Genomic DNA, 22969 nt, shown 5'->3' on the forward strand with positions numbered 1-22969 from the left:
TAAATTGCTCAAATTTATAAATTAATGCCCTAATTCTTAGTTTTTTTCTCCTTTGCTTTTGGTCCTGATTGTAATAATCTGAAGAAAAAGATGAGACTTTGTTGGAATTTTCTACAAATTATCTTACTTTTCTTACATTGCTTCCACTTCCCAGCCAAAGCAATCAGGTAAATGTGTTGGGGTTTAAAATATTTGTGATTTATATAGATAGATCGATCAAATTTACATTATGAATTCACTTCCCACACACAAAAAGTTTGGATTTTTATTAGTTTGGGTTTATCAATTGAAGCTTAGTTTGATCTTAGTTTGATTGGGTTGGGTCTATAATTATGTTGTAGGAGTGATATAGGGCTTCCAGAGAGGAAAATTTGCAGAAATACAGTTCAAGGAAGATATCTGCTTTCAGATGATAATGGTATTGATAAATACACCCAGTTCAATATTAGCTTATGTTTGTTCTTTTGCACTATTGAATAAAAATGGTAGCTTTTTGGGATTTTATAAAGCTTTGATTGGAATGTAACATTGTATTGTAGGCCATGTATGTGACGCATTATCGGTGGATCAATGGTCTCGTTGCTGCCCTGGGTCAGGAGAGAAATACTCTTGTCAGTGAGTTTTTCTTGTAAACCCCAAACTTTTGTATTTTGAATGCACATTGTGGAGAAATTTTTGAGAAATTTTTGTTTTTTTGTTTGCAGAGGATGCAATATTGTTTCACAGTGCTGCAATACATATGAGTACTGTGTTTCGTGTTGTTTAAATCCTGCTCGGGTACTTTTTCTTAAACACGAATATCATTTGGAGTTTTTGTTTGGGTGTAATGTGAGGAACCATTTACCATGTTTGGTTTTTTTATTTGCAGACACAACAAGAGCTGGCGCTGCAAGTGAAGATAGCTAAGCCGGTTTCTGCAGGTGATTGTTTCCATTTGCCCTTGTGAAGCTTGGAGTGATGCACTTGACATTCTGCATTCTTTTACCATTAGGGATACATATGCCAGGGTGTGCAACCTTATTCGTGTAAAATTTTACCAAATAAAGTTTTGATGGTATATATTTTTCTTTTGCAGGGACGTATGCGAGTGTGTTTGACTTCTGTGCTGGGAGGTGTCGGCATAGCTCTGAAAGCGTGGTTCGTAATCATTTCATAGGTCCTTTTTCGATGTTCCTTCTAATGTCCTCCAACTAGGAAACAGAAATTTATAGCAATGTTGTTATATATGCATTCAAGTTCTAGCAGGTGAGATACAGAAATTCGGAATGGAGTAAGAAGAATAACCTGAGTATTTATCCAAGTTCACAGTTTTATTCTTTCTAGTTAGAGCTTATAACTTAGATATGGTCGTGTTACTTAACATGGGCACTTGATGCACTTCAATAAAATATACCTAGAACTATGATCTAGCTAGCTTTCAGTGGTAAGATACTCGGATTGAATCTCCTATTGTTGCTCACCACAGTTCAGTTCCCTGTAAGAAATTAAGACTTATGAAATGTATTTGGCAGATTCCAATCTTGATTGACCGGATATTAGAAGACTAGGATTAGCTTGATTTATGAATCTCAGACACTCATAATCTGTGTTCGGATGTATATGATAATTCCTGCCTATCTCACCAATCAAGTATTTAAATTTACTATTTATGTATTCAGTAATTCCTATAGTATCCACTATACAGTAGTTGTAGGCTTGTAGCATGAATTTCACCAATCAAGTATTTAAATTTACTATTTATATGTAATTTAATTGTTCTTTTAAAATTCTTGATGTTGGCAATGACATAATCCTGTGACTGTTGGAAGAAATTTTTTTTTGCTTTGTCGAGGCCCTGATCCTGCAAAATGAAAATATCTGTTGTTTGGTCAACATTTCACATGTAAAAACTGCTATATGATGATAGATGCTGAATTTTCAGGTTCACGAGAATGCTTATGTTAGTGATTTCCATCACTGCTTTTCTCTGCGTTCAAATTCTTCTGGTGAGTCAACACATGATCTCTTCCTGTCTCTTTCACTTTCCCGCCCAACTCTATACCTCCATCTTCCCGATTTGAAGTAACTCATACAGCTTTGGGGATTTCTTGTCATCATTTCTAGGGACTTTGGACGGTCATTCGGAAGCAAGGTTAAACGGAATCAATGTTGTCATCGGAAGGTAAGCATTCTTGTGGTCGTTTAATTTTTGCGATTTGAATATCTATGATGTAAGGATTATCTGCTTCTTCTGTTATATATTTGACATGTGTATGACATGCATTACAGGCAAGGGGAGACCTGCAATTCTGTCTGCAAGTCAAAGGGGCTATCATGTGTTCCGAGCAAGCTCTTGGTGCTGAATAAATGTGAAATGTAAGGTTTATAAATTTTGTGCACATTACTTTTCTAACAAACATCTTTCTCGGAAAAAATTTATTATAAAACCATACTTAGCTCTTCAGTTTCTCCTCCAGTTACATTAAATACATTTCGTGTTCCCCTAATTTTCTACTCTTTTGATGTTCTTGTTTTACTCTCTACTAAACAGCATCCAGAAATATATGAAGTGCAAGGGATCTTGCTTGGCTAGCATGGGATCAGATCAACCTGCAGAAGTAGCAGAGGACGCCCCTAGACATTTGGTAAAATTTGTTCTCCATTCTCGTTTTTATTATCATTGTATCAAGCATCGCTTCAAAAATGGAAAGTTCTCGACAAACAACATTTCATTAGAAAAAGCAAGGAAAAAAAACAGCTTGAGTAAGATTTGTTGCTCTTAGCTCTTAATATGGAATTGAAGGGTATCTTATAGGATTTGCAATCTGTTTATCAAGAAAAGGAAATTGGGACCGGGTTTGATGGGTATGGGTTGCACTGTGCTCCTAAGTGAAACCATATGGCTGTCGGATAACTTCATCATAAGGTACTTGAGGTCATCTGGTGGCATGCTTATGGAAGCTAAAATTGCAGCCCATCCCATCAAAATCTACATCGGGATTGTGCTCAAAAGTAGCATTTTTCATCTGTTCTCATTCCAACACTACGCTAAAGAACTTGTGCGAGTAGCACTGCTGCACCACTTATTTTTCCATGAATTATCGTTGTACCAACTATGAGTTATCTTGGTGTACAGAATCCAGGAGCGTGTCTATTCACTAGAACTCAAAGCATGCTTTCTTGTGATGGTTCACATCGACATACGAGGAGACTTTGCCCTTGTGCTTGAGGAGGCTTTCCCCTGTGCATAATTCAATCGACATTGATCGGTACGATTTCGTTTTTAGAATCCTTTCTATTTAGTCCACAAATTCTACAGAATATTCTATATTGCCAGTTGACAACTGGTCCTTCACTTGCTGTTAAATGAAAGAGATATATCATTAGTGACCGTTGTTTCTCAAACTTCTACCCGTTGATGTTCAGGAACCTCTATAGAGAAGCTAGAAATGCCATCTAATTGATCAGCCAGCTGCAGTTTGGCCAATCCGATTAAACAACTTCGTATTTGGTCAACCGACTGGCGCAAAAACAGTCGGTCTCTAAGCGCTCCACACACCTAACGCCACAAGGTTTCATGTATTCTTTCATTAAATATTATTTAAGTTTGCATAATTGGTAGAGATAGAAGGAAATTTTCCCATTGTAAACCATCCACCACATTGTAATTCAATCATTTCATTATATAGCTTTGAAAAACACAAAATCAAGTGAAAATACAGATCCCATGTTTACTTACCCTTTCACCTCGAGTGTATTGAATTATATTACAACATGATAACTTATCCACAGTTCCTGTAATTTTTTTGCTCTCTAATCACAAGCCTTTCAGATCAGTCAAGGGAAAAAAAGTTGCGAAACAGAATCTGGAGTAGAAGAAAACTAAATTGTAGATTAAGCATAATTTATAATTCACATAAAACTCTAAACCAACTATCAATTTAAAATGAATAATCTGTGCTGAATAGTTTCTTGCTAAATGGTTTGGAAATAATTCTGTCAGATTCTCCACTTTGTTCTTCTCCGTCGCTCATTTCTCCATCTGCAGTTTCAAAAGCTGGATGATTGAAGATGTACTTAAGTAGCTGAGTTCCTCGTAATGCATTCGTTAATGGCAGGTGACCTGCAGGTGTGTCATCATTCAACTCCCATATGAATTCCGTAGGAAATGATCTATAATTATACTGTTCTATCTCAGTATCAAGCTTTTTCATCCACCCAACTTTCCTAAAGAAATTACTGAAATCCTCATCTTGTTTTTGCCATATTTTCTTCTGAACACTGTACCCAAATTTCTCATCACTGTACTGTCTCCATAGCTTATCCATTGTCAAAAGATCCTCCACCGGAATAAACTGAACTTCCGAGAAAAACACATACCCACGTTTCTGAGCTGGTTCACCAGCTAACACAATAATCAAACGGCGGGTTTCTTCATCTGCCTGACGAAAGTTCTGTTCAGCTAGATGCTTTTCCAGAAGCTCAAATACCGGATTCCCCGAGGTTGTGGTCAGTGGGTCTGTAGTTTGGTCTGCAGTTGTGGCAGGCGAAGATGAAGTGGTTGAAAAAAGACTGAAATGTGTAGGAGATAGTTTGTAAGAAAGAGATATGGTTGTATTGGCAGTAGTGGCAGGCTTAAGGAAAAGCGAAAAGTGCACTGAAGAAGAAGAAGATGAATGGGTATCTGAGTAATGGTGATGGTTTTGCCTCAGAAGAGAATGGTGGTGAAGAGATTGAAGTGAAGTGGTTGCCATTGCGGAGTGAGAGACAGATGAACTTGCAGAGTTGCAGGCTAGAGAGGAAGAGGATGCAAGGTCTGGTTTTGGTTGTGAAAGTCTGAGAGAGATAAGAAATGAGTGTAAGAGAAGGGAATTAATGAAATCGAAATGAGATAGAGGGAAAGGATTCCATTGGCTCAATCTGGGTGAGCCTATCTCTCTATGTCATTGTTTTTGTCTCTCTAGTTGTCTCTTTGTTTCTCTGGATTCAGTACTCCTTGGAGTTTGGTTGCTGATGAAGTTCACGAAGCCTCATGTCTGCCACGTGTAATAAACCCACAGAATCAATCAGACTGTGAGATGAGGTTGTAGATTTTTGCCACTCGACATACATGTCTTGTGATTCTGTGAAGTACACATAACAGTTGGAGGTGATTGAATTTGGAAGTTTATGGATGGGTTGATTTTGGATTCTGAGGTTTGAGAAAGAATATGCTTGTTGGATTCTTTCTAGACCTTAAATTTGGAAATTTTTATTTTGTTTGGATTGAATGCAGTGTGGAGTGTGGAGATCAAGTGGTGTATCACAATTGATGTTTCTTTGGGGTATTTGAAATGTTGTTATCAGATTAAGAAATGAGGATCTTACTTGATCTTTATTATTGTGGGTGGAGACTAAAGAATCACTGTTAAAGAAATGATTAAGAGGATTTTAATAGTAGTTGATTACTTCAAGATTCAGATGTTAAGTGTACTTTAAGAACCACTAGTTAGATTTTTTTAATTTATTTATCCGGAGAGGATTTGACTGCCACTGCACCAAAATTTCTACTCCACCCAAATAAAATGAGCCACATCTCGGATAATGAATCCAGATCTTTGATCATTTTCTACTTCACCCCGCTACCAATCCTAATGATAAAGTTATTTTCCTGTCCACCAATCAGATTATGCTGAATTTAGTCAAATCTGGACTAATCGTTGTTGTCTCAGCGGTAGCAAGGTCGATTTTTAAACCTTAAACTTTGATACTAGACTGAGAGAATGAAATGATGGTTGCTGGCGATTTTATTATTGCCATCGGTAATAGGATAAAATCAGTGGAGGTGCCAGAAATTTGTCAAGAATGATTTTTTAGGGATCATGGTTTTTTTTCGAGTGGACCATGGTTTTATTAGGCCACATTCCCTATAGTGATAAGGGATGTCCTAAAACGTTGAAATGACTAACCTATCCTTAATCTAATTTAATTTAAAACTAACCTAATAACCACCTATATACATATAACCACCACCTCCTCCCACCACCACCGCCGATTACCACCACCACATCCTCCGATTATCACCACCACCAACTACCGATTACCATCACCGCCCACCACCGCCGATTACCACCACCACCACATCCGATTATCACCATCACCAACCACTGATTACCACCACCACCTCCTCCCACCACCACCACCACCGCCTATTTAAGAAATGTAACAACATCAATGCAATCACAATTAAGTTCGGTTACATAATAATTTTATCGAGTATAAAAGACGCCAGCCGCAACCTGATTCTGCCATGGGACCACTCCGGAGGTTCCAACAAACACTTCGCTTTAATTTGATTTTGATTGCTTCAATCGAATAGAAATCATCAAAATAGGGTTTTAATAGGAGTTACAGAGCCATGTTCGGTTAGGTCGATTTTCCAAAAAACCCTAGTTTACTAACCGAACTTCTTGAAAATGAAGAACACAAAGAACAGTTCGGTTCTATTGGATTTAAAACTAAGTCACCGAACTCTCTGTTCGGTTTTCGCAAAAAATTTAAAATTACAAAGTAACCGAAGTCCACCCTTAGACCGAAAAAAAACAAATCCAGTCTAACCGAACTTTGTTGTTGTGGCCACTATGTTGAGTTCCAAAATAACCAAACTTAGCCAATAAAGTTCGGTTTGTTCGCAAAAAAATTTAAAACTACAAAGTAACCGAACTTAGCCAATAAATGCTGGAACTTCACATTTTTGTTTGTTTATTAAGTTCGGTAACTTCACAATTTTATCGCAGAAACCGAACTCAGAGTTCGGTTGGTTAGCTGTTAGGTTCAAGTTTGCGAAAGAACCGAACTTTGTCAACTTATATACTCTTATATTACGTAAAGTTCGGTTAGATCAAAAGTGCATGCAGTTTGCGAACCAACCGAACATAACGCTGTAACTCCTAGAAATTATTAGAGAGTTCGGTAACCTGCGTGTTTGGAACAAGTAACCGAACTACACTTTCAGATGAGTTCGGTTACTTGTTCATCTCACGGGGCAACCGAACTATAGTTTCAGATGAGTTCGGTTACTTGTTCTTCATATAAAGTAACCGAACTGTTCAAAATCCAGTTCAAATCCGGATCATTTTGAAGATTAACAAATATTCTAGGAGAGGATGGAGATGAAGAATCAGATGAGTTTTCATCATTTGAATACTCAAACTTAGTGAATTGGAAAAAAAATTATTTTTCATGTTTTTCTCCTTCTCCTTCATCTTCTCTAACTCTACTCTCTCAATAATTCTACTCAACTAATAATAAACCCATCTTTTAATTTAATCTCACTAATTATTTTTAACTAAATCATTCACTAATCATAACCTAAAATTAATTAAGAGGATAAATTAGGTATTAAATAAATAACTAGATATGGGTGACCTAGAATTACTTCTAATGCCTTTACCCAAAAAAAACCATGGTCCCAGAAAAAAACCATGGTCCCAAAAAATCGTTCTTTGTCAAAGGAAGGTCAAATCTTGCTTGGTTTGGAAGCCCAATTTTTTCTTAAAAAAAATTAGAACAGGCATGGAAGCCCAATGCTTCTAGCTGGCCTAAAATGGATCATTATTCAGACGCATGATTTTCCTTCGAGAACCCCTCGGTCAATCTAAGGAGTTAAATCTCAACTTACATAAAGCATGCATGATTAACCTAAAATAATTAAAAACCTTTAAAATCAAATTCCATTTAACTAATAATTGCTGAATACTTGGTGTCAGTAACAATTAACAATCCGAGAGTTACCAGTATTGTCTTTGTTTCTTCCTGGCTTATTCATTTGCAATCTTTACCCCTCCAAAAGCACCCGAGTTAGGTGATACTAAACTCTCCACGAAACTCACCGGTTCACACCATTCGAAACAGTCAGTTTTCAAGACTTTGGTTTCATCATTCTTGGGGTCATATAAAATTTGTCTACAGAGACAATGTAATAAAACCTTGCCATTTGTGAAAGACCATATCTTCGTTGAACTCAACTAGAATCGATAAATGTGTGTGGTTTGAAACTGAACTGCTTACTCCAAGATTCTCTTATTCCATAATCTTGCATCAACCATACTACAGTATTGCGGCCTCTAATGTTATAAACAACCAAAACAAAGACGGTCTTTCAATACCCCCACACAGTCATATTTACCCAGTTGCAGCAGCCGATGTTCTTCTGGATATACGAAATGCACAAATTTCTCGTTACTTCGAACGAGACTATAACATTCGACTGAATGGCTTTAATATAGCTTCGCCAATGAAGAGCTCCATTCAAAAGCAGAACACTTCTTTGACCAGGAAACATGTATCAGTTCGTGGTTGGGATTACTCTGATCCTAATGTACACACCTCAACATGAGAATAACTAGATCTCGTTTCATCTGCCGCGAATCGTACCAGTTTGTAATCATCAAAGTGGCAGTCATAACCAAATCCATATCTAACATCGTAATTACCTTCTGTATAAAATTTCCATACGGGTAGCCCTTTTATCTTATAATCACCCGTTGAAGGGTTCCAAATACAAATTCTATCTTGTTGGTTGCTTATGCAAATCAAACCATTACAACAACCCATTACTGTAATACCAGAACACCAGTTATCGTGGAAAAGAAAATCCATTCGCCTAGCGGCATTACATATATGTGTTATAGATGACAAGGTCGACGATGCTGATGAAGCTGCTGACAGTACTGAAGCATAATCTACTGAACAAAAACTAGGTTTACTTTCCCACTTGGTACTTATAAGCATGAGCCTGGGATTTTCCTTACTAGTACGGTTAAGGTGATCATTAATAAATTTAAGGTTACAAATTAATGTCCGCCATGGTTTGCATACGTACCTGCAACTTAAGATCGATTTCACTGGTAACCTTAGAAAGACATCTACTTGGATATCCTCTGGTAGACGCATCATCTTCTGTTTCCGCTTCTTTTTCTTATTCCAAGGGTTTTAAGAGAGTAGGCTGCTGGCTGGCTGGATGGATATTGCTCATAGCACTTTTACCTCTTTCGTGGTAAGGCTATATCAGGGGTCCGGTATTGGCCTTTCCGGGTCTTTCTATATCCAAACAAGGGGTGCATGCATAATAAGGCACAATACATGCAGGCATTAATCTCTAGCACAACACAGAGCGCGCGTCAGATAGTTTGTGGTGTTGTGCGCTGGGCTGGCACATTATACACTTAAGCCAATAACTTTGCACAGCTCAAAATCGAGCAAGAAGGATGCACATTAGCCAGTGACCATTAGTGCCATGTACCAAAGTGGATTTGTTTCCCTGATACAAAAAGTTGATAAGATTGAGAAATCACTCTTTAGCTTAAGTTTCAGCTGCCAGTGTTGCAGTGATTAGCTAGTGAGGCATTCCAAAATCCAGGATCCGTGAAAGACGACTTAAACGGAGACTCGTGACTTAAACTTGAAACTCTAAACAAAAAACCACACCATATTGTTGCATGGCTGCTAATAAGATTACCAATTTGCTTGGGGGTGCCCCAAGATTCACACAAAACAAAATATCTGTTAGATAAGAAAATGGCACACCAACAGGCAAATTGACAAGTAATGTTATTTTGTTAAATTGAAAAATGGAGCTCCAAAGAGAATTGATCATTCATAATTCTTTATTATGATTACGAAGTAAATCAAATATTGTTGAAATAACAAAAGATAAAAAGAAAAAAAATGTAAATGTCAATGCAGTAAACCATTAGGGTTAATAAGATAAAACTTCAACTTTCGTGAGATAGTTGTTGCTTGATTTTCCACTGAAGAATTGAATTTCAAGTCACTATAAATCAAACTCACTCCATCTCGAACGCTCTGACATTTGAATTCAATCATTTACCATTTCTAAACTCTCCACGTAACTCACCGATCCGTTCCATTCCATATCATTAATGAAATCAAAATTTAGATTTTTGGTTTCATCATTCTTGGGGTCATACAAATGATATTTGTGTCGAGAACACAGTAACATCTCGCCGGTTGTAAAAGACTTTTTTTTTAATAGGAAAGAAAATTTTCATTAGTTATAATTAAATTGAAATACATAGTTTCTCATTTATGAGATCCTGTAGCCAAACCGGCAAATCAGAATCCGAAAATTGATAACTACTAAGTACTCTACCATCCTTGGCCAGAGTATCTGCAACAGAGTTTGTATTCCTAGGCATATGAGTGCATTCCCAACTAACAAAAGATTTGAGCAAATCTAAACAATCTAGAATGATGGAATTATTGGTCCATCCTACCGTGCCTGTTGCACCTTTTATTGCATTCACTACATTAAGAGAATTGCCCTCCAGATACAAATGTTGAATATTGGAACTCCTTGCCTATTTAATTGCTTCATATGCAGCCAATGCTTCAGCATGCTCCTCATCTGCAACTACTCCATTCTTGCTCCATGCATCTGCAACATTTCCTGCACCATCAACCATGATTAGTCCTATGCCCATAGATTTATTAACTTTTAGGAAAGATACATCAAAATTGATTTTATGGAACCTCATTCTAGGGATTGTCCATCTAACTTCAACTCTATTAGCTGTCCTTTGAGCAGTTTGAACAGCTTGTTTTCTTAAGTGTTCATTCCATTCATTTAGATCTTTTTGAGTCTGGGTCACAACATTTGCAACCTGCAAGTTGATATTATCAAACACAACTGAACACCTGGCTTTCCAGATGTTCCATAAAATTGTACCTGCAGAGATAATCAACTGATTCATATTATTTTGACCAGAAAACCAACTTTCAATCCAGTCTTTTAGATTCACAGTCCCAATTATACCTACAAAATTTCTTTCTATGCTAACCTAGATATCTCTAGACACAGAACAGTGCATAAATAGGTGATCAACAATCTCAGAATCAGATTTACATAGAGGACATAAGCAACATTCTGCACATGTTTAGATAATCTGTCATTAACATGCAGAAAATTATGAACACATTTCCACAAAAATTGTAAGATTTTTGGAGGCAAATTAGCCTTCCAAAACCTTAGCCAATGAAAATTAAGCTGAGCTGCACAGTAAACTGGATCATTACCTGCATTATTAATCACCCTATAGGCAGATTTAACAGTAAATATACCATTTTTAGTAGGGGTCCACCTTAACTTATCAGTTCCTGACATTGAAATTCTAATTTTTGTAATCTTCTCTACAGTATCATTATCCCACAGCATATGTAGAATATCAATGTTCCAAATTTTTTGCTCATGTATTATCAGTTGATCAACAGTCTTGAGATTAATTGATCTAAACCTATTACTGACCTTATAATTCAACTCAGGAACCCAAATATCATCCCATATAGACACACTTCTCCCATCCCCTATTTCCCAACAACAATGATCTCTTAAAACTTCTAGACCCTTACAAATACCTTTCCAAATAAAAGAACCATTATCATAAACACAATGTAAAGGATTAGCATTGTGAAAATATTTATGTTCTAAAATTTTAACCCATAGGGCATTAGGTTCATGCATTCTCCATGCAAGTCTAGCAAGAAGAGCCACATTCATATCACCTGTGTTTTTTTAGGTTCAAGCCTCCTAGCACCTTAGGTTTTGAAACATCATCAAAGTTTTTTAGGTAAACTCCTTTTTTTCCCTTACTCTTGTTCCACCAGAAGTTCATCTGAATAGTGTCAAGCCTATCAGTTACTTTCTTAGGCATGGGGAAAACTGCTAAGTGATGAGAAGCTAAGGAACCTAAAACTGATTGAGTCATAACAGTTCTGGCTGGCTGATTAACATACTTACCCTTCCAAGTAGCTAATCTACCATGAAATTTTTCTTCTACATGTGAGAATGTCTCAGTTTTGTTTCTCTGAATAAGTAATGGAACTCCTAAATACTTATCATTGAGGGCCAGCTTCTTAATATTTAATAAATCGGTGATACTGACCTTGACATAATTTTCTAACTTGGGGTTAAAAGCAATACCTGATTTGTCAAAATTAATTGACAGACCTGAGTAAGTATTAAAGTCCTTGATGATGCTTTCTAATTGCCTTGCATTAGCCATATTAACTTTTGTGAATATGAGACAGTCATCAGCAAAAAATAGATGACTTATTGCTGGACTGTCTGTTGTCACTTTAATGCCCTGCAACAGATCATTGTTCTCAGCATGTATTAGAAATCTTGAAAAGGATTCCATACAAATAATGAACAAATAGGGAGACAAGGGGTCCCCCTGCCTTAGGACCCTTGTTGGATAAAACATTTCACCTGGAGAACCATTGAACATAAATGAAGCTGAAACAGTTGAAAGACATTCATAAATCATCTTACGCCAATCCTCATGAAATCCTAGCTTTATAAGAATGTCAGACAAAAAATTCCACTCAATTCTATCAAAGGCTTTTGACAATTTTTTTTTTTTAATGCCATTAGACCTTTCTCAGTAGCTCTACACTTTCTCATACTATTGACAAGCTCATGATCTAGAACTATGTTGTCAGTAATCTGTCTAGAGGAGAGAAAAGCAGTCTGATATGGACTAATAAATTTATTCATAACTTTTTTAAGTCTAGAAGCTAGGAGTTTAGAGATAATTTTATAGGACACATTACTTAAGCTAATAGGTCTAAAGTCAGAGGCATGCTTAGGACAATTTGATTTAGGAATTAAGGAAATGAAACTATGATTCATCTCCTTTAACAAGTGTTTTGGGTGGAAAAAGGATTGTACCATTTTAACAGTATCATTATCAACTACATCCCACATTTGTTGGTAAAAGTCTAAGGGATAACCATCTGGTCCAGGTGAAGTCCATGGTTGCATCTGAAAAACAATATCCTTAATCTCCTCATAAGAAGGAGATCTAACTAGAGCATCATTATCAGCATCAGAAATACAAGGATTAATCCTACTAAGCAAAGTGGCAGGGCTAGGAGGATTAGAAGTAGTACTAATATGTGAGAAATGGTTTCTCAATTCATCAGCAATACTAGCCCTGTCAGCTAACCAGATTTCCATTTTTTTTGAATAGTGTCATTTTGTGTCCTTTTCTTTCTAAACTTAACCTTGTCATGGAAATATTTAGTGTTTCTATCATCAAACTTCAGTACATTTTCTTTTGCTCTCTGCATATAGAAATCCTGCTGAACATCATACCAGTGATTCAAACTTTTCTCAGTTTCTCTAATTTGGTTTAGATTATCTTGAGTATTCATATTACTATTCGGACCATCTAACTGTTTCTTAAAAAAATCTATCTTAGTTTGAATATATCCAAAGGTATTAATATTCCAGTCCCTAAGGACATACTTAACATTCCTTAAAGATCTAGTAAGCAAGAAAGCATGAGAGCCTCTATCAGAAGTTTTCCAATTATCACTAATAATATCCTTACAAGCATTATGCATAAGCCAACATCTATTGAACCTAATTGGTTTCTTAGTAGTGTTGTCTTTTATAGTACTGGCAAGAAGAATTAGACAGTGATCACTACCTGTTGGTAACAGATGATAAACAACACAATTTGGAAAAAGACTAAACCAATCATGGTTACCTAGTCCTCTATCAAGCCTCTCTAAAATCAAATTAGAGTTATCCCTCCTATTTGACCAAGTAAAAGGATTTCCAATGAACCTAATACTGGATAAATCAAGGAAATCTAGGTGATCATTAACCTCATTAAGTTGGCTTTGGGAAACCAAATTCCCCCTGATTTCTCATCATTACTAGTGATGAAATTTAGATCCCCTATGACTACCCAAGGACATTTAAATCTACCAGAGAGACCAGTTAAAAAATCTCATTGTCTAGCAATCCCAGCATCATCAATAACACCATACATACAAACTAATAAGGTTTTCCCACTCCTAGAATCAAATTGCACATAACAAACGATAAAATTTTGATTATAGTCAACATTATCTAGGACTACCATCTTTCCATAGCAAAAATAACCCTCCAGACAGACCAATGGGATTCACATAGCAATAATACGGATAGTTCAACTGTTTAGTGTATCTCATCATTTTTGTATCCCAATTTTAGTTTCAACAAGGAACAAAATATCTGGATCAGCAAGGAACAAACTTGTGAAGTCTAAGGATGATTGATGGGTTAAACTAACGCATAGCCGGTTGTAAAAGACTATGCCAGCTTTAAGGGATCCACATCGAAAAATGTATGTGCTGTCAAACTGAATTGTTTCGTCCAAGATTCTCTCACTCCATAATATTGCATTACCCATATATCAGTGTATGGCATTACCCATATACCATTGCGTCTTACTATGCCATGAAAAACAATCAAACAAAGACGGTCTTCCAATAGACCCACAAAATCATATTTACCTTGCTGCGCTAATCGATGTTCTTCTGGATATACAAATTCCACGAATGTTTCACTAGTTACATCAAAAGAGACTATAACATTGGAGTTAATTGCTTTGACAGAGCTTGCCCAATGAAGGGCTCCATTCAAAAGCGAAACAGAAAAGCTTCTTTGAAAAGGAAACATGTATCGATTTGGGGTTTGGATTGTTTCAACGACTCTCATCCTATTGTATAGACCTTGATTTCCGAATAACCATCCTTGATTTCAGAATAACTATGTTCTTTACCTGCCGCAATTCTAACCAATTTGTAATCGTCAAGGCGACAGTCATAACCGAACCCATATCTAACATCATAATGTGATTCTGTATAAAATTTCCATTCTGATATCGGTTTTACCTTACTCTCACCCGTTTCCGGGTTCCAGATACAAATGCTACCTAATTGGTTTCCCATGCAAATCAAACCATTGCAAGAGCCCATTATTGAAATACCACGACACCACTTATCCCAGGGAAGAAAACCCATTCGTCTAACTACCTTAGATATATGTGTTATAAATGGTGACGATGACGATGGTGCTGATGATGAAGCTGATAAAACCGAAGCATAATATTTTAAACAAGGTATGGCTGATATGCTATCACACTTGTCAATTATAAGCATGAGACTAGGATTTTCCTTGCTACTACGGTCTGGGTGATCCTTAATAAATTTAGGGTTATAAAGTAATGCACGCCATGGTTTGCATACGTACCTGCAACTTAAGATTGATTTCACCGGTAACCTTAAGAAGATGTCTACCTGGATCTCTTCTGGTAGCCGCAACATCTTCTGATACTCTTTTCTTTTCTTATTCTTAGGTTTTCAATAGAGTTGGTGGATCATAGGGTTATATAGATTCTTATTATGGTTTCGGTCTTTCGTGTTAGGGCTTATCCGGGTCCGGCATTGGCCTTCCCGGGTCTTTTTATATCCAAACTAGGGGTGGTGTACCTATAATAAGGCACGAGTTCTAGCCAATAATTTTGCATAACTCAAAATAGAGCAAGAAGGATGCGCATTACCTGGTGACCGTTAGTGGCATGTACTGAGGTGCATGGATTTGTTTCCTTGATTAAAAAAAAAGTTGATAAAAAAAAGTTGATAAATTTAATTAGCTCAAGGTTGGATTCCAGTGTCGTAGTGATTAGCTAGTGAGGCTTTCCCAAATCTAGGATCCGTGAACGGAGACTCACGACTCGATTATATTTGGAACAGACAAAGATGACATCTGTCACAGGTTCGCAACACCCAAATGCTATAACCAACTTGACAATGACAATTATGCTCCACAACATAATTTCAACCAACTCGCACTTAGCCAATACTTCAACTTCTTGACTAATTCTCTATTCAACACATACTAAATAGAGATTCTGCTCACAAATCTTCCAAGCTTTCAACCAAATACACACACTCCGCTTGATGCATAAACATAATCCAAAACAAAGGGATCAATGCACAAAAAGAACTTAGCTTTAAACTAGGCCGTAGCCTTTTATTTATTGCACACTTAGGGTTACAACTCTTCTTGTTCTAATTACCCAATCCCTTCACAAGATCAGGCTTATATACCCTTACAAAAAACTATGTACAAGTAACTGCAAGCAGTTACAGATTCACTTTATGCCAGGCAGTTAGCCAACTGTGCCAACTGACGCCACTACACTCTAAAACTCGCCAAACAAGTCCTAGCCTTTAGAAATACATAAAGTAAAGCAACTTCCGTGTAACCAACTCGAAACCGTCAAGGCCATGTGCCCGACACATGTCATCCAGCCTTGGTTGCATGATAATTGCGTCTGCCAGTCGCGCCATCACTGCTGAGCATCATTCTGCCAATGATGCAAGTGTGCTAATGCAAGTCTTGCTTGCATGCCTGCACGCCACATGCATACAGGTTACATGCCAAACTCATTTGGCATCTCATGATGCTAATCTCGCATCTTTGGCCATGTCCAAACCCTGTTTGGAACATGCCATTGTCTAGCTGCAACTCAGACATGCACTCCGCATATCTGACACTTTGGATAAGCCACCGATGATGCACCACAGTGTCGCATCTTTACTTGGCCACTTGACAGCCATGTCATAGACCTCCTCCACCAGCTGAACTCGACGCCCTCGTCGATTCTTTTTGTTGTAGGTAAGCTTGAATTTTTTCTTCAAATTGCCACAATGCAGTATCCTTCTCCCAAGAAGCTTCGGAGTCTGGAAACCCTTGCCACTTAATCAGAAAATAAGTTCTCCTATTCTTCTTACTTTGTCCCATAACTCGATCATCAAATAATTCCTCAACTTGCTTTTCGAATTGTGATCTGATTACTGGTGGTGCACGCTTCACTTGTTGTCTCGAAGTGTCCAGCAAATCAGGATGGTACTTCTTTAAGAAGCTGATATGAAACCTTTCCGGCAACTCAAGTCTGTAAGCTACCTTACCAACTCTTTTTATCACTTCAAAGGGACCATCATATTTTGGAATTAGGCCTCTATGCACTGTCGTGCTAGAAATATTCTTCCAAATTTGGGAGTTAGCTTTAACAACACCATATCTCCCACCTCAAATTCTACATCTCTGCGATGCAAATCAGCATAATTCTTCATTCGTCTTTGCGCCTTGGATAAACTATCACGCGCCTGCTCATTTACCTCAGTTTTTGACCTTACATAACGATAAGCTGCTGGACAGGAACCTTGCTTCTTAGACTTTGGCACCTCATGAGGGGTTAATGGATGCTGACATGTTGCTAACTCGAAAGGACTCAGCTCCGTTGCTGAACTCTTGTGCAAATTGTAACAAAATTGGCCGTATCCATTACGCCATCCAATTTCCCTGGCTTGCAGTTACATAATGACGAAAATACTCTTCTAGCATATGCATTTATCCTCTCCGTATGACCATCGGTTTGGGGGTGATTACTAGTAGAAAACTTTAGTTCAGAACCAAGCATTACAAACAAGGCGGTCCAAAACCTTCCTGTAAACCGCGAATCTCTATCACTCACAATATCTCGAGGAAGTCCCCAATACTTCACTACATTCTTGAAGAACAGATCCGCTGCAACGTCTGCATTACAAGAATGGGGACATGGAATGAATGTAGCATACTTCGAAAAGTGATCAACGACGACCATTATCGAGATAAAGCCTTGCGCCTTTGGCAACCCGTTAATAAAGTCCATCGACAAACACTGCCATGACTTGTCTGGAATCGGCAAAGGTTGTACAAATCCTGATATATTTCTCCTTTCTGTCTTATCCAGTTGACACACTAAGCATGTCTTCACATACAATTTAACATCTTTTTCCATTTTAGGCCAGTAATTGGAACGAGCTATCAAAGCATGCCTTCGTTCCATGCCTGGATGACCAGCCCAAATGGAATCATGCGTCTCTCGCAAGAGTTCTCTTCTCAGTCCACCTGAATTAGGTACATAATTTTTTCCTCCTTTGGCGTATATGACTCCATCATCTAGCCAATATCGACGAACGATCCCATCACTGATCTGCTTAGTCAGGCGCACACATGCCTGATCATTCTTCGCCTCTTCTTTGATTCGAGGCAACAACTCTGCCTCAATCGTGGTCAGTTCCACAACATATTCTGCCACCAACTTTCTGCTTAACGCATCTGGTACAGAATAAAAGCTTCCTGGCTTATGCTCGAATTTGTAGTCAAGCCACCTTGCTTGTTTAGGCGAAAGTTTCTTCTGTCTGGAAAAGAACGTAATGGCCACATTATCTGTCCTTATGATGAAATAAGTTCCCAACAAATAATAGCGCCACGTTCTTAGGCAATTTATCACTGCCAACATTCCTTTCTCATGCACAGTATATCTCCCTTCAGCATCATTAAGCTTACGACTATCGTAAGCCACTGGATGGCCATCTTGCACCAAGACTCCCCCTAGAGCCTTGCCTGAAGCATCAATGTGCACTTCAAATAGTAAATCGAAGCTAGGCAAGCGAAGAACTGGTTCTATCGAGACCGCTTCCTTCAATGCATCGAATGACCGCTGACACTCGCCAGTCCATGCCCAAGATTTGTCCTTCCTCAACAAATCTGTCAAAGGGGCCACTTTTTTTTGGATAGCCACCTATGAATCGCCGATTATAATTAGCTAAACCCAAGAAAGAACGAAGCTCTCCAATATTCTTAGGTTCTGGCCAATCCAAAATGGCCTTTACCTTTTTGTGGTCCATATACACACACCCTTGCGATATCACATGGCCAAGGAAAGTAATTGTGGTCTGGGCAAACTCACACTTTTCCTTCTTCACATACAAACTTGCTTCCTTAAGATTTGCAAACACTTTGCGAAGATGCATCGCATGCTCTTCCAAAGTCTCACTATAAATGACTATGTCATCCAAGTATACCACAACAAAGCGGTCGATATACTCCGCAAACACATCATTCATCAGGTTGAAAAACGTTGCAGGTGCGTTCGTCAAGCCGAATAGCATCACACGGTATTCAAACGAGCCATACCTTATTACCATTGCAGTCTTTGGTTCATCTCCTTCTGCTATGCGCACTTGGTAATAACTTGAGCGGAAATCCAACTTGGTGAAAAACTTGGCCTTACCTAATATGTCAAACAAGTCTGCCACTAGCAGAATTGGGTACTTGTTCTTTACAGTTATCTTGTTCAAATCCCTGTAGTCTACACACATATGAAGCGAGTCATCTTGCTTCTTTTGGAAAAGAACCGGAGCACCAAATGGAGCTTTAGACTGTTGTATATAGCCTGCCTCCAGCAGTTCAGAAATCTGCTTGCGCATTTCCTCAAGTTCTAGCGGTGACATAGGATATGGTTCTTTTGCAGGCGACCTTACCCCTGGCACCAACTCAATCATATGATCGTGTCTGCAAACTCTTCTAAGACCTCAACTATTCCATCCTCCACTTCCACTACCTTTCCTGGTTTGATCTCAACCAACACGCATAGGAAAGTAGCCAAGCTTTGGCGTATACCTTCTTTCCCCTGAATCGCAGACAAACATGGCTTAAGTGTCTTGTCTGGTTCATTTTGTCTCACCATAGGGACAAAACATGGGTATTGAGGGTATTGTATCAATATCCCATTTCTATGAGGTAATCGTGACGCCTTCGCCGCGCAAAAGAAATCCATGCCCAAAATTAGGTCAAAATCATCCATGACCATCACTAGAAAATATAGTTTTCCTTTCCATTCTCCAACTTGCACATCTGCATTGCGAACTTTCTCTCGATTGGATTGTGGTTCTGCGTTAACAGCTTTGATGGTACTAGCCGCGCTAGGAACTGTTAAGTTCAATGCCATGACAACGTCTGGATGAATGAAAGACTTGGTAGCACCGGTGTTTGAGAGTGGAAATGGTTTCTGCTGATTTTGGTAATTTCGCGTGAGCGGGTGAGAAACAAGTCTAAACCCTAAACAATGTACTTCACGGGAGTACTTTAGATTCGAGAGATCAATCTGTACAAATCCGGCCTAAACCAAGAAATGGCCGTTCAACACTTGCTTAGGTAAAAAAGTGAAGGAGAAGGGTTTGTTTTGGGGAGGGAAGCGAAAAGAGTGTTGAGACCAGAATAGTTAATTCTGGAAGAGTAGTTGTTTGAAGACTTGTATCAGAAAGTGAAAGCTAACTGATGGGCAAGCTAACAAGTGATTTCTGAGTGTTGTATGATCCTGACCAAAACTTGTTTTTCAGTGGAAATAGGTAAGACCTATTTATACAAGTTGAAGTGAAACGTACTCTGGTCTCGTAAGAAATAGAAACAAATGAGTAAATGGGAGGAAGTGGTAACCGGTAACGCCTAGAATTGATGTTCCATAATGAAGGAAAGCGTTTCACCATTACTCCCTGTATTTACTAACCGCCTCATTCTTATGGCACTGTCTTGTAACGGGCGTAGTGTACGCCACACGTTGTAAATCGCCAAACAATACCCTAATGAGCATCCCCCAGTTTGTGACATGTGTTGATGTCTCGAGTGTTTTCGTGGAAAACATGTAGCATGTTGCTGCTGTTTGGAAAGTTGAGCTTGGGAGACTTGCCAGCTCGGTGGTGACCCTCGCCGGTCGAGATTTTGCATCTTGAGAGGATGGGTAGCCGTTGATTATTGCAACCCTTTGTTTTGGCAGCCAGCGTCGTGCATGTATTTCGCATGTGTTAGTCGCGACCAAAAAATAGGGTTTTGTCATAGTTTGGGCGCGGCCAAAATTAGGGCTTGGCGTTGGGCCAAAGGTTACCACGCGTTAACTGGTGACCTTGGACGGCTAAGATCTGCATCTTAGATGGAAGGGCGGCCGTTTATTGTTGCAACCCCTCGTTTTGGCAGCCAACGACGTGAAGGAAAGGCTGGCATGGTTGACATGCTTTGGCGCGGAGATGTGGCTGGAACGGCATGCCATTGGCACATGTGGCATGGTTGTCATGCCTTGGCGCGGAGATGCAGCGTGGCATGCCATTCGTACGTGCGGCATGATTGGCATGCTTTGGCGCAGAGATGTGGCTGACACGGCATGCCATTGGCACATGTGGCATGGTTGGCATGCCTTGGCGCGGAGATGCGGCGCGACATGCCATTGGTAAGTGCGGCATGATTGGCATGCCTTGCGCGGAGATGTGGCTGGCACGGCATGCCATTGGCACATGTGGTATGGTTGGAATTATTGGCATGCCTTGGGTGGAGAATTTGGACAGATGAGATATGCATCTCATATGGAAGGGTAGCCGTTGATTATTGCAACCCTGCGTTTTGGCAGCCAACATCGTGCATGACTTTGGCATGTGTTAGGCGCGGCCAAATTTGCATAAACCGTGAAGTTTGGCCTTGGGATGGAAGTTTCCATGCATTGGGTGGATAACTTGGAAGGCTGAGATATGCATCTCAGATGGAAGGGTAGCCGTTGATTATTGCAACCTTCGTTTTGGCAGCCAGCGTCGTGCATGGATTTGGCATGTGTTAGGCACGGCCAAATTAGGGTTTGTATGAACCTTGACGTGTGGCCTTGGGGTGGAAGTTACCATGCGTTGGGTGGAAAACTTGGACGGCTAAGATATGCATCTCAGATGGAAGGGTAGCCGTTGATTATGGCAACCCTTCATTTTGGCAACCAGCGTCGTGCATGGCTTTGGCATGTGTTAGGCGCGGCCATATTAGGGTTTGCATAAACCGTGACGTTTGGCCTTGGGATGGAAGTTTCCATGCGTTGGGTGGCGAACTTGGATGGATGAGATATGCATCTCACATGGAGGGGTGGTCGTTGATTGTTACAACCCTTCGGTTGGAAGCCATCGACATGGTTTAGGGCCGGCATAGTGATAGACGCATTTATATGTCTATTTTGATCTCTTTTATGTATTTTATTAGTACCCATTTGTTCTCATTATGGTGTTTTTATGTTTGTTTAGGTGTTTTTGGATAAAATACCCTTGTATGGAAAGAGTTGCTCAAAAAAGTGATGATTTACACCCCGGAGAAAAGTACTAAAGGCACCCCAGAAATGTCCTGGACGCGTCCCAGAAATGTACCGGAAACGTCCCGGAGGAAACCAGAAAAATTACTTTTTCAACCCAAGAATTACTATTTCAGCCCAAATTACTAAGGGGACACCAAGACAGGATAGGGGGACACCCCTCTTCTTCATTTGAATATCGATTTTGGCGGGAAAAATGTTCACATCACAGGAGAATTTTCGATCGAAGAAATGAAGTAGTGGTAGGTCGATTCAATGGCTGAATTTTGGTATAGAGATGTGATATAGGTTGAGGAACACAGTATGGGTGACGGAATCGGTCAATTTTGGCTAAAATTCCTGGTTCGATTCACCAAACCAAAACAGAGCAACACGCACTGTAAGCGAGCTCAAGTGTGTTTCTGCTGTGCATGGAGTGATGTGGAGGTGCGGGAAAGCTTCTGAGGTATGAAGAAACTAATTTGGAGCGTTTTGGGAGCGAGTTAACGTGTGGAAATTCTATAAATGGTAAGTATTCTCATTTTTGGGCAGCAAAGAATAATCGAATTAAAGAGAAAATATACGCAATCAATGGTCGGATTTCTTGCTCCAAAACACTATAAATACAAGTATCGGTCATTGGGAAGAGGCTGTCGAGAGTTGGGAGAGAGTTAGAGACGTAAAAATCAAAGAACCAGACGCTGTGAAGAATTTCCTGCTGCTGCTGGAACTGAAGAACACAAAGAACATTGGACGAGGCAGGAAAGTCGTTAAAAACTGTCGCTTTATTGCGACACTTTTCCACTCCTTTCCGCAACTGAGTCGTTGTACCAACAACACTATCTCTGTGTCGTTGATTCTGGACGCCTTCTGTGGGTCGCAAAATCTTGTTTTATACTATTTACTTATCTTTCTCTTCATTGTAAAACACTTTTGAGCATCAGTGAAATTCTTTGAGAGGTTTTCCAATATGATGAGCGACTAATTCCCTCGTAACCAAGGTAATGGAGGAAGCTGTTCACGCAACATAAATGGGTAACTATTTCATTTAATTATATAATTCACCTAATCGCTGCTTTTGCAGAGTTTTAAATTATTTGAATGATTGTCTTAATTATTTGTTATTCAGTTTGATAGGTTATGCTGGTTTAATCTCTTGATAATCTATGCTT

At 38.9% G+C, this 22969-nt stretch overlaps 3 protein-coding genes across 4 annotated transcripts; 1 reads left to right on the plus strand and 2 right to left on the minus strand.

Annotated features, from left to right (window-relative positions):
• The first annotated feature begins 25 nt into the window (after positions 1–25).
• LOC113316665 lies at positions 26–3696 on the plus strand. Of its 2 annotated transcripts, none has more exons than XM_026564820.1 (12): positions 26–167; positions 342–418; positions 540–615; positions 705–777; positions 869–920; positions 1076–1137; positions 1922–1985; positions 2104–2161; positions 2269–2355; positions 2531–2624; positions 3116–3248; positions 3406–3696. In XM_026564820.1, exons 1-11 carry the CDS (start codon positions 91–93, stop codon positions 3206–3208), a joined length of 813 nt encoding a protein of 270 aa, XP_026420605.1. In that variant the 5' UTR covers positions 26–90; the 3' UTR covers positions 3209–3248; positions 3406–3696. The 2 variants fall into 2 exon arrangements, with proteins under 2 accessions (XP_026420605.1, XP_026420610.1); XM_026564825.1 differs by having other exon boundaries at positions 104–167; positions 540–611.
• On the minus strand, positions 3642–4946 carry LOC113316676 (tetrapyrrole-binding protein, chloroplastic-like). Its single transcript, XM_026564829.1, has one exon. It carries the CDS (start codon positions 4731–4733, stop codon positions 3921–3923), a length of 813 nt encoding a protein of 270 aa, XP_026420614.1. The 5' UTR covers positions 4734–4946; the 3' UTR covers positions 3642–3920.
• Positions 4947–14122: 9176 nt separating this feature from the next.
• Positions 14123–14790, minus strand: LOC113360786 (F-box/kelch-repeat protein At3g06240-like). The gene is made up of 2 exons (XM_026604251.1): positions 14595–14790; positions 14123–14445 (listed from the first exon to the last, which is right to left on the minus strand). The coding sequence occupies exons 1-2, from the start codon at positions 14788–14790 to the stop codon at positions 14123–14125; spliced, it is 519 nt and encodes a 172-aa protein (XP_026460036.1).
• Positions 14791–22969: the final 8179 nt, after the last annotated feature.

This window comes from Papaver somniferum, chromosome 1 (genome assembly GCF_003573695.1).
Source record: "Papaver somniferum cultivar HN1 chromosome 1, ASM357369v1, whole genome shotgun sequence".
Lineage (NCBI taxonomy): Eukaryota > Viridiplantae > Streptophyta > Magnoliopsida > Ranunculales > Papaveraceae > Papaver > Papaver somniferum.

Coding starts and splice junctions, on each gene's coding strand:
- LOC113316676 (XM_026564829.1), bottom strand. CDS start 4,733: ATGGCAACCACTTCACTTCAATCTCTTCACCACCATTCTCTTCTGAGG.
- LOC113316665 (XM_026564820.1), top strand. CDS start 91: ATGAGACTTTGTTGGAATTTTCTACAAATTATCTTACTTTTCTTACAT. Junction 921..1,075: donor AGCTAAGCCGGTTTCTGCAG/GTGATTGTTTCC, acceptor TTTCTTTTGCAG/GGACGTATGCGAGTGTGTTT. Junction 2,625..3,115: donor AGGACGCCCCTAGACATTTG/GTAAAATTTGTT, acceptor CTTGGTGTACAG/AATCCAGGAGCGTGTCTATT.
- LOC113360786 (XM_026604251.1), bottom strand. CDS start 14,790: ATGGGCTCTTGCAATGGTTTGATTTGCATGGGAAACCAATTAGGTAGC. Junction 14,446..14,594: donor ATTGGTTAGAATTGCGGCAG/GTAAAGAACATA, acceptor TTTTGAATGGAG/CCCTTCATTGGGCAAGCTCT.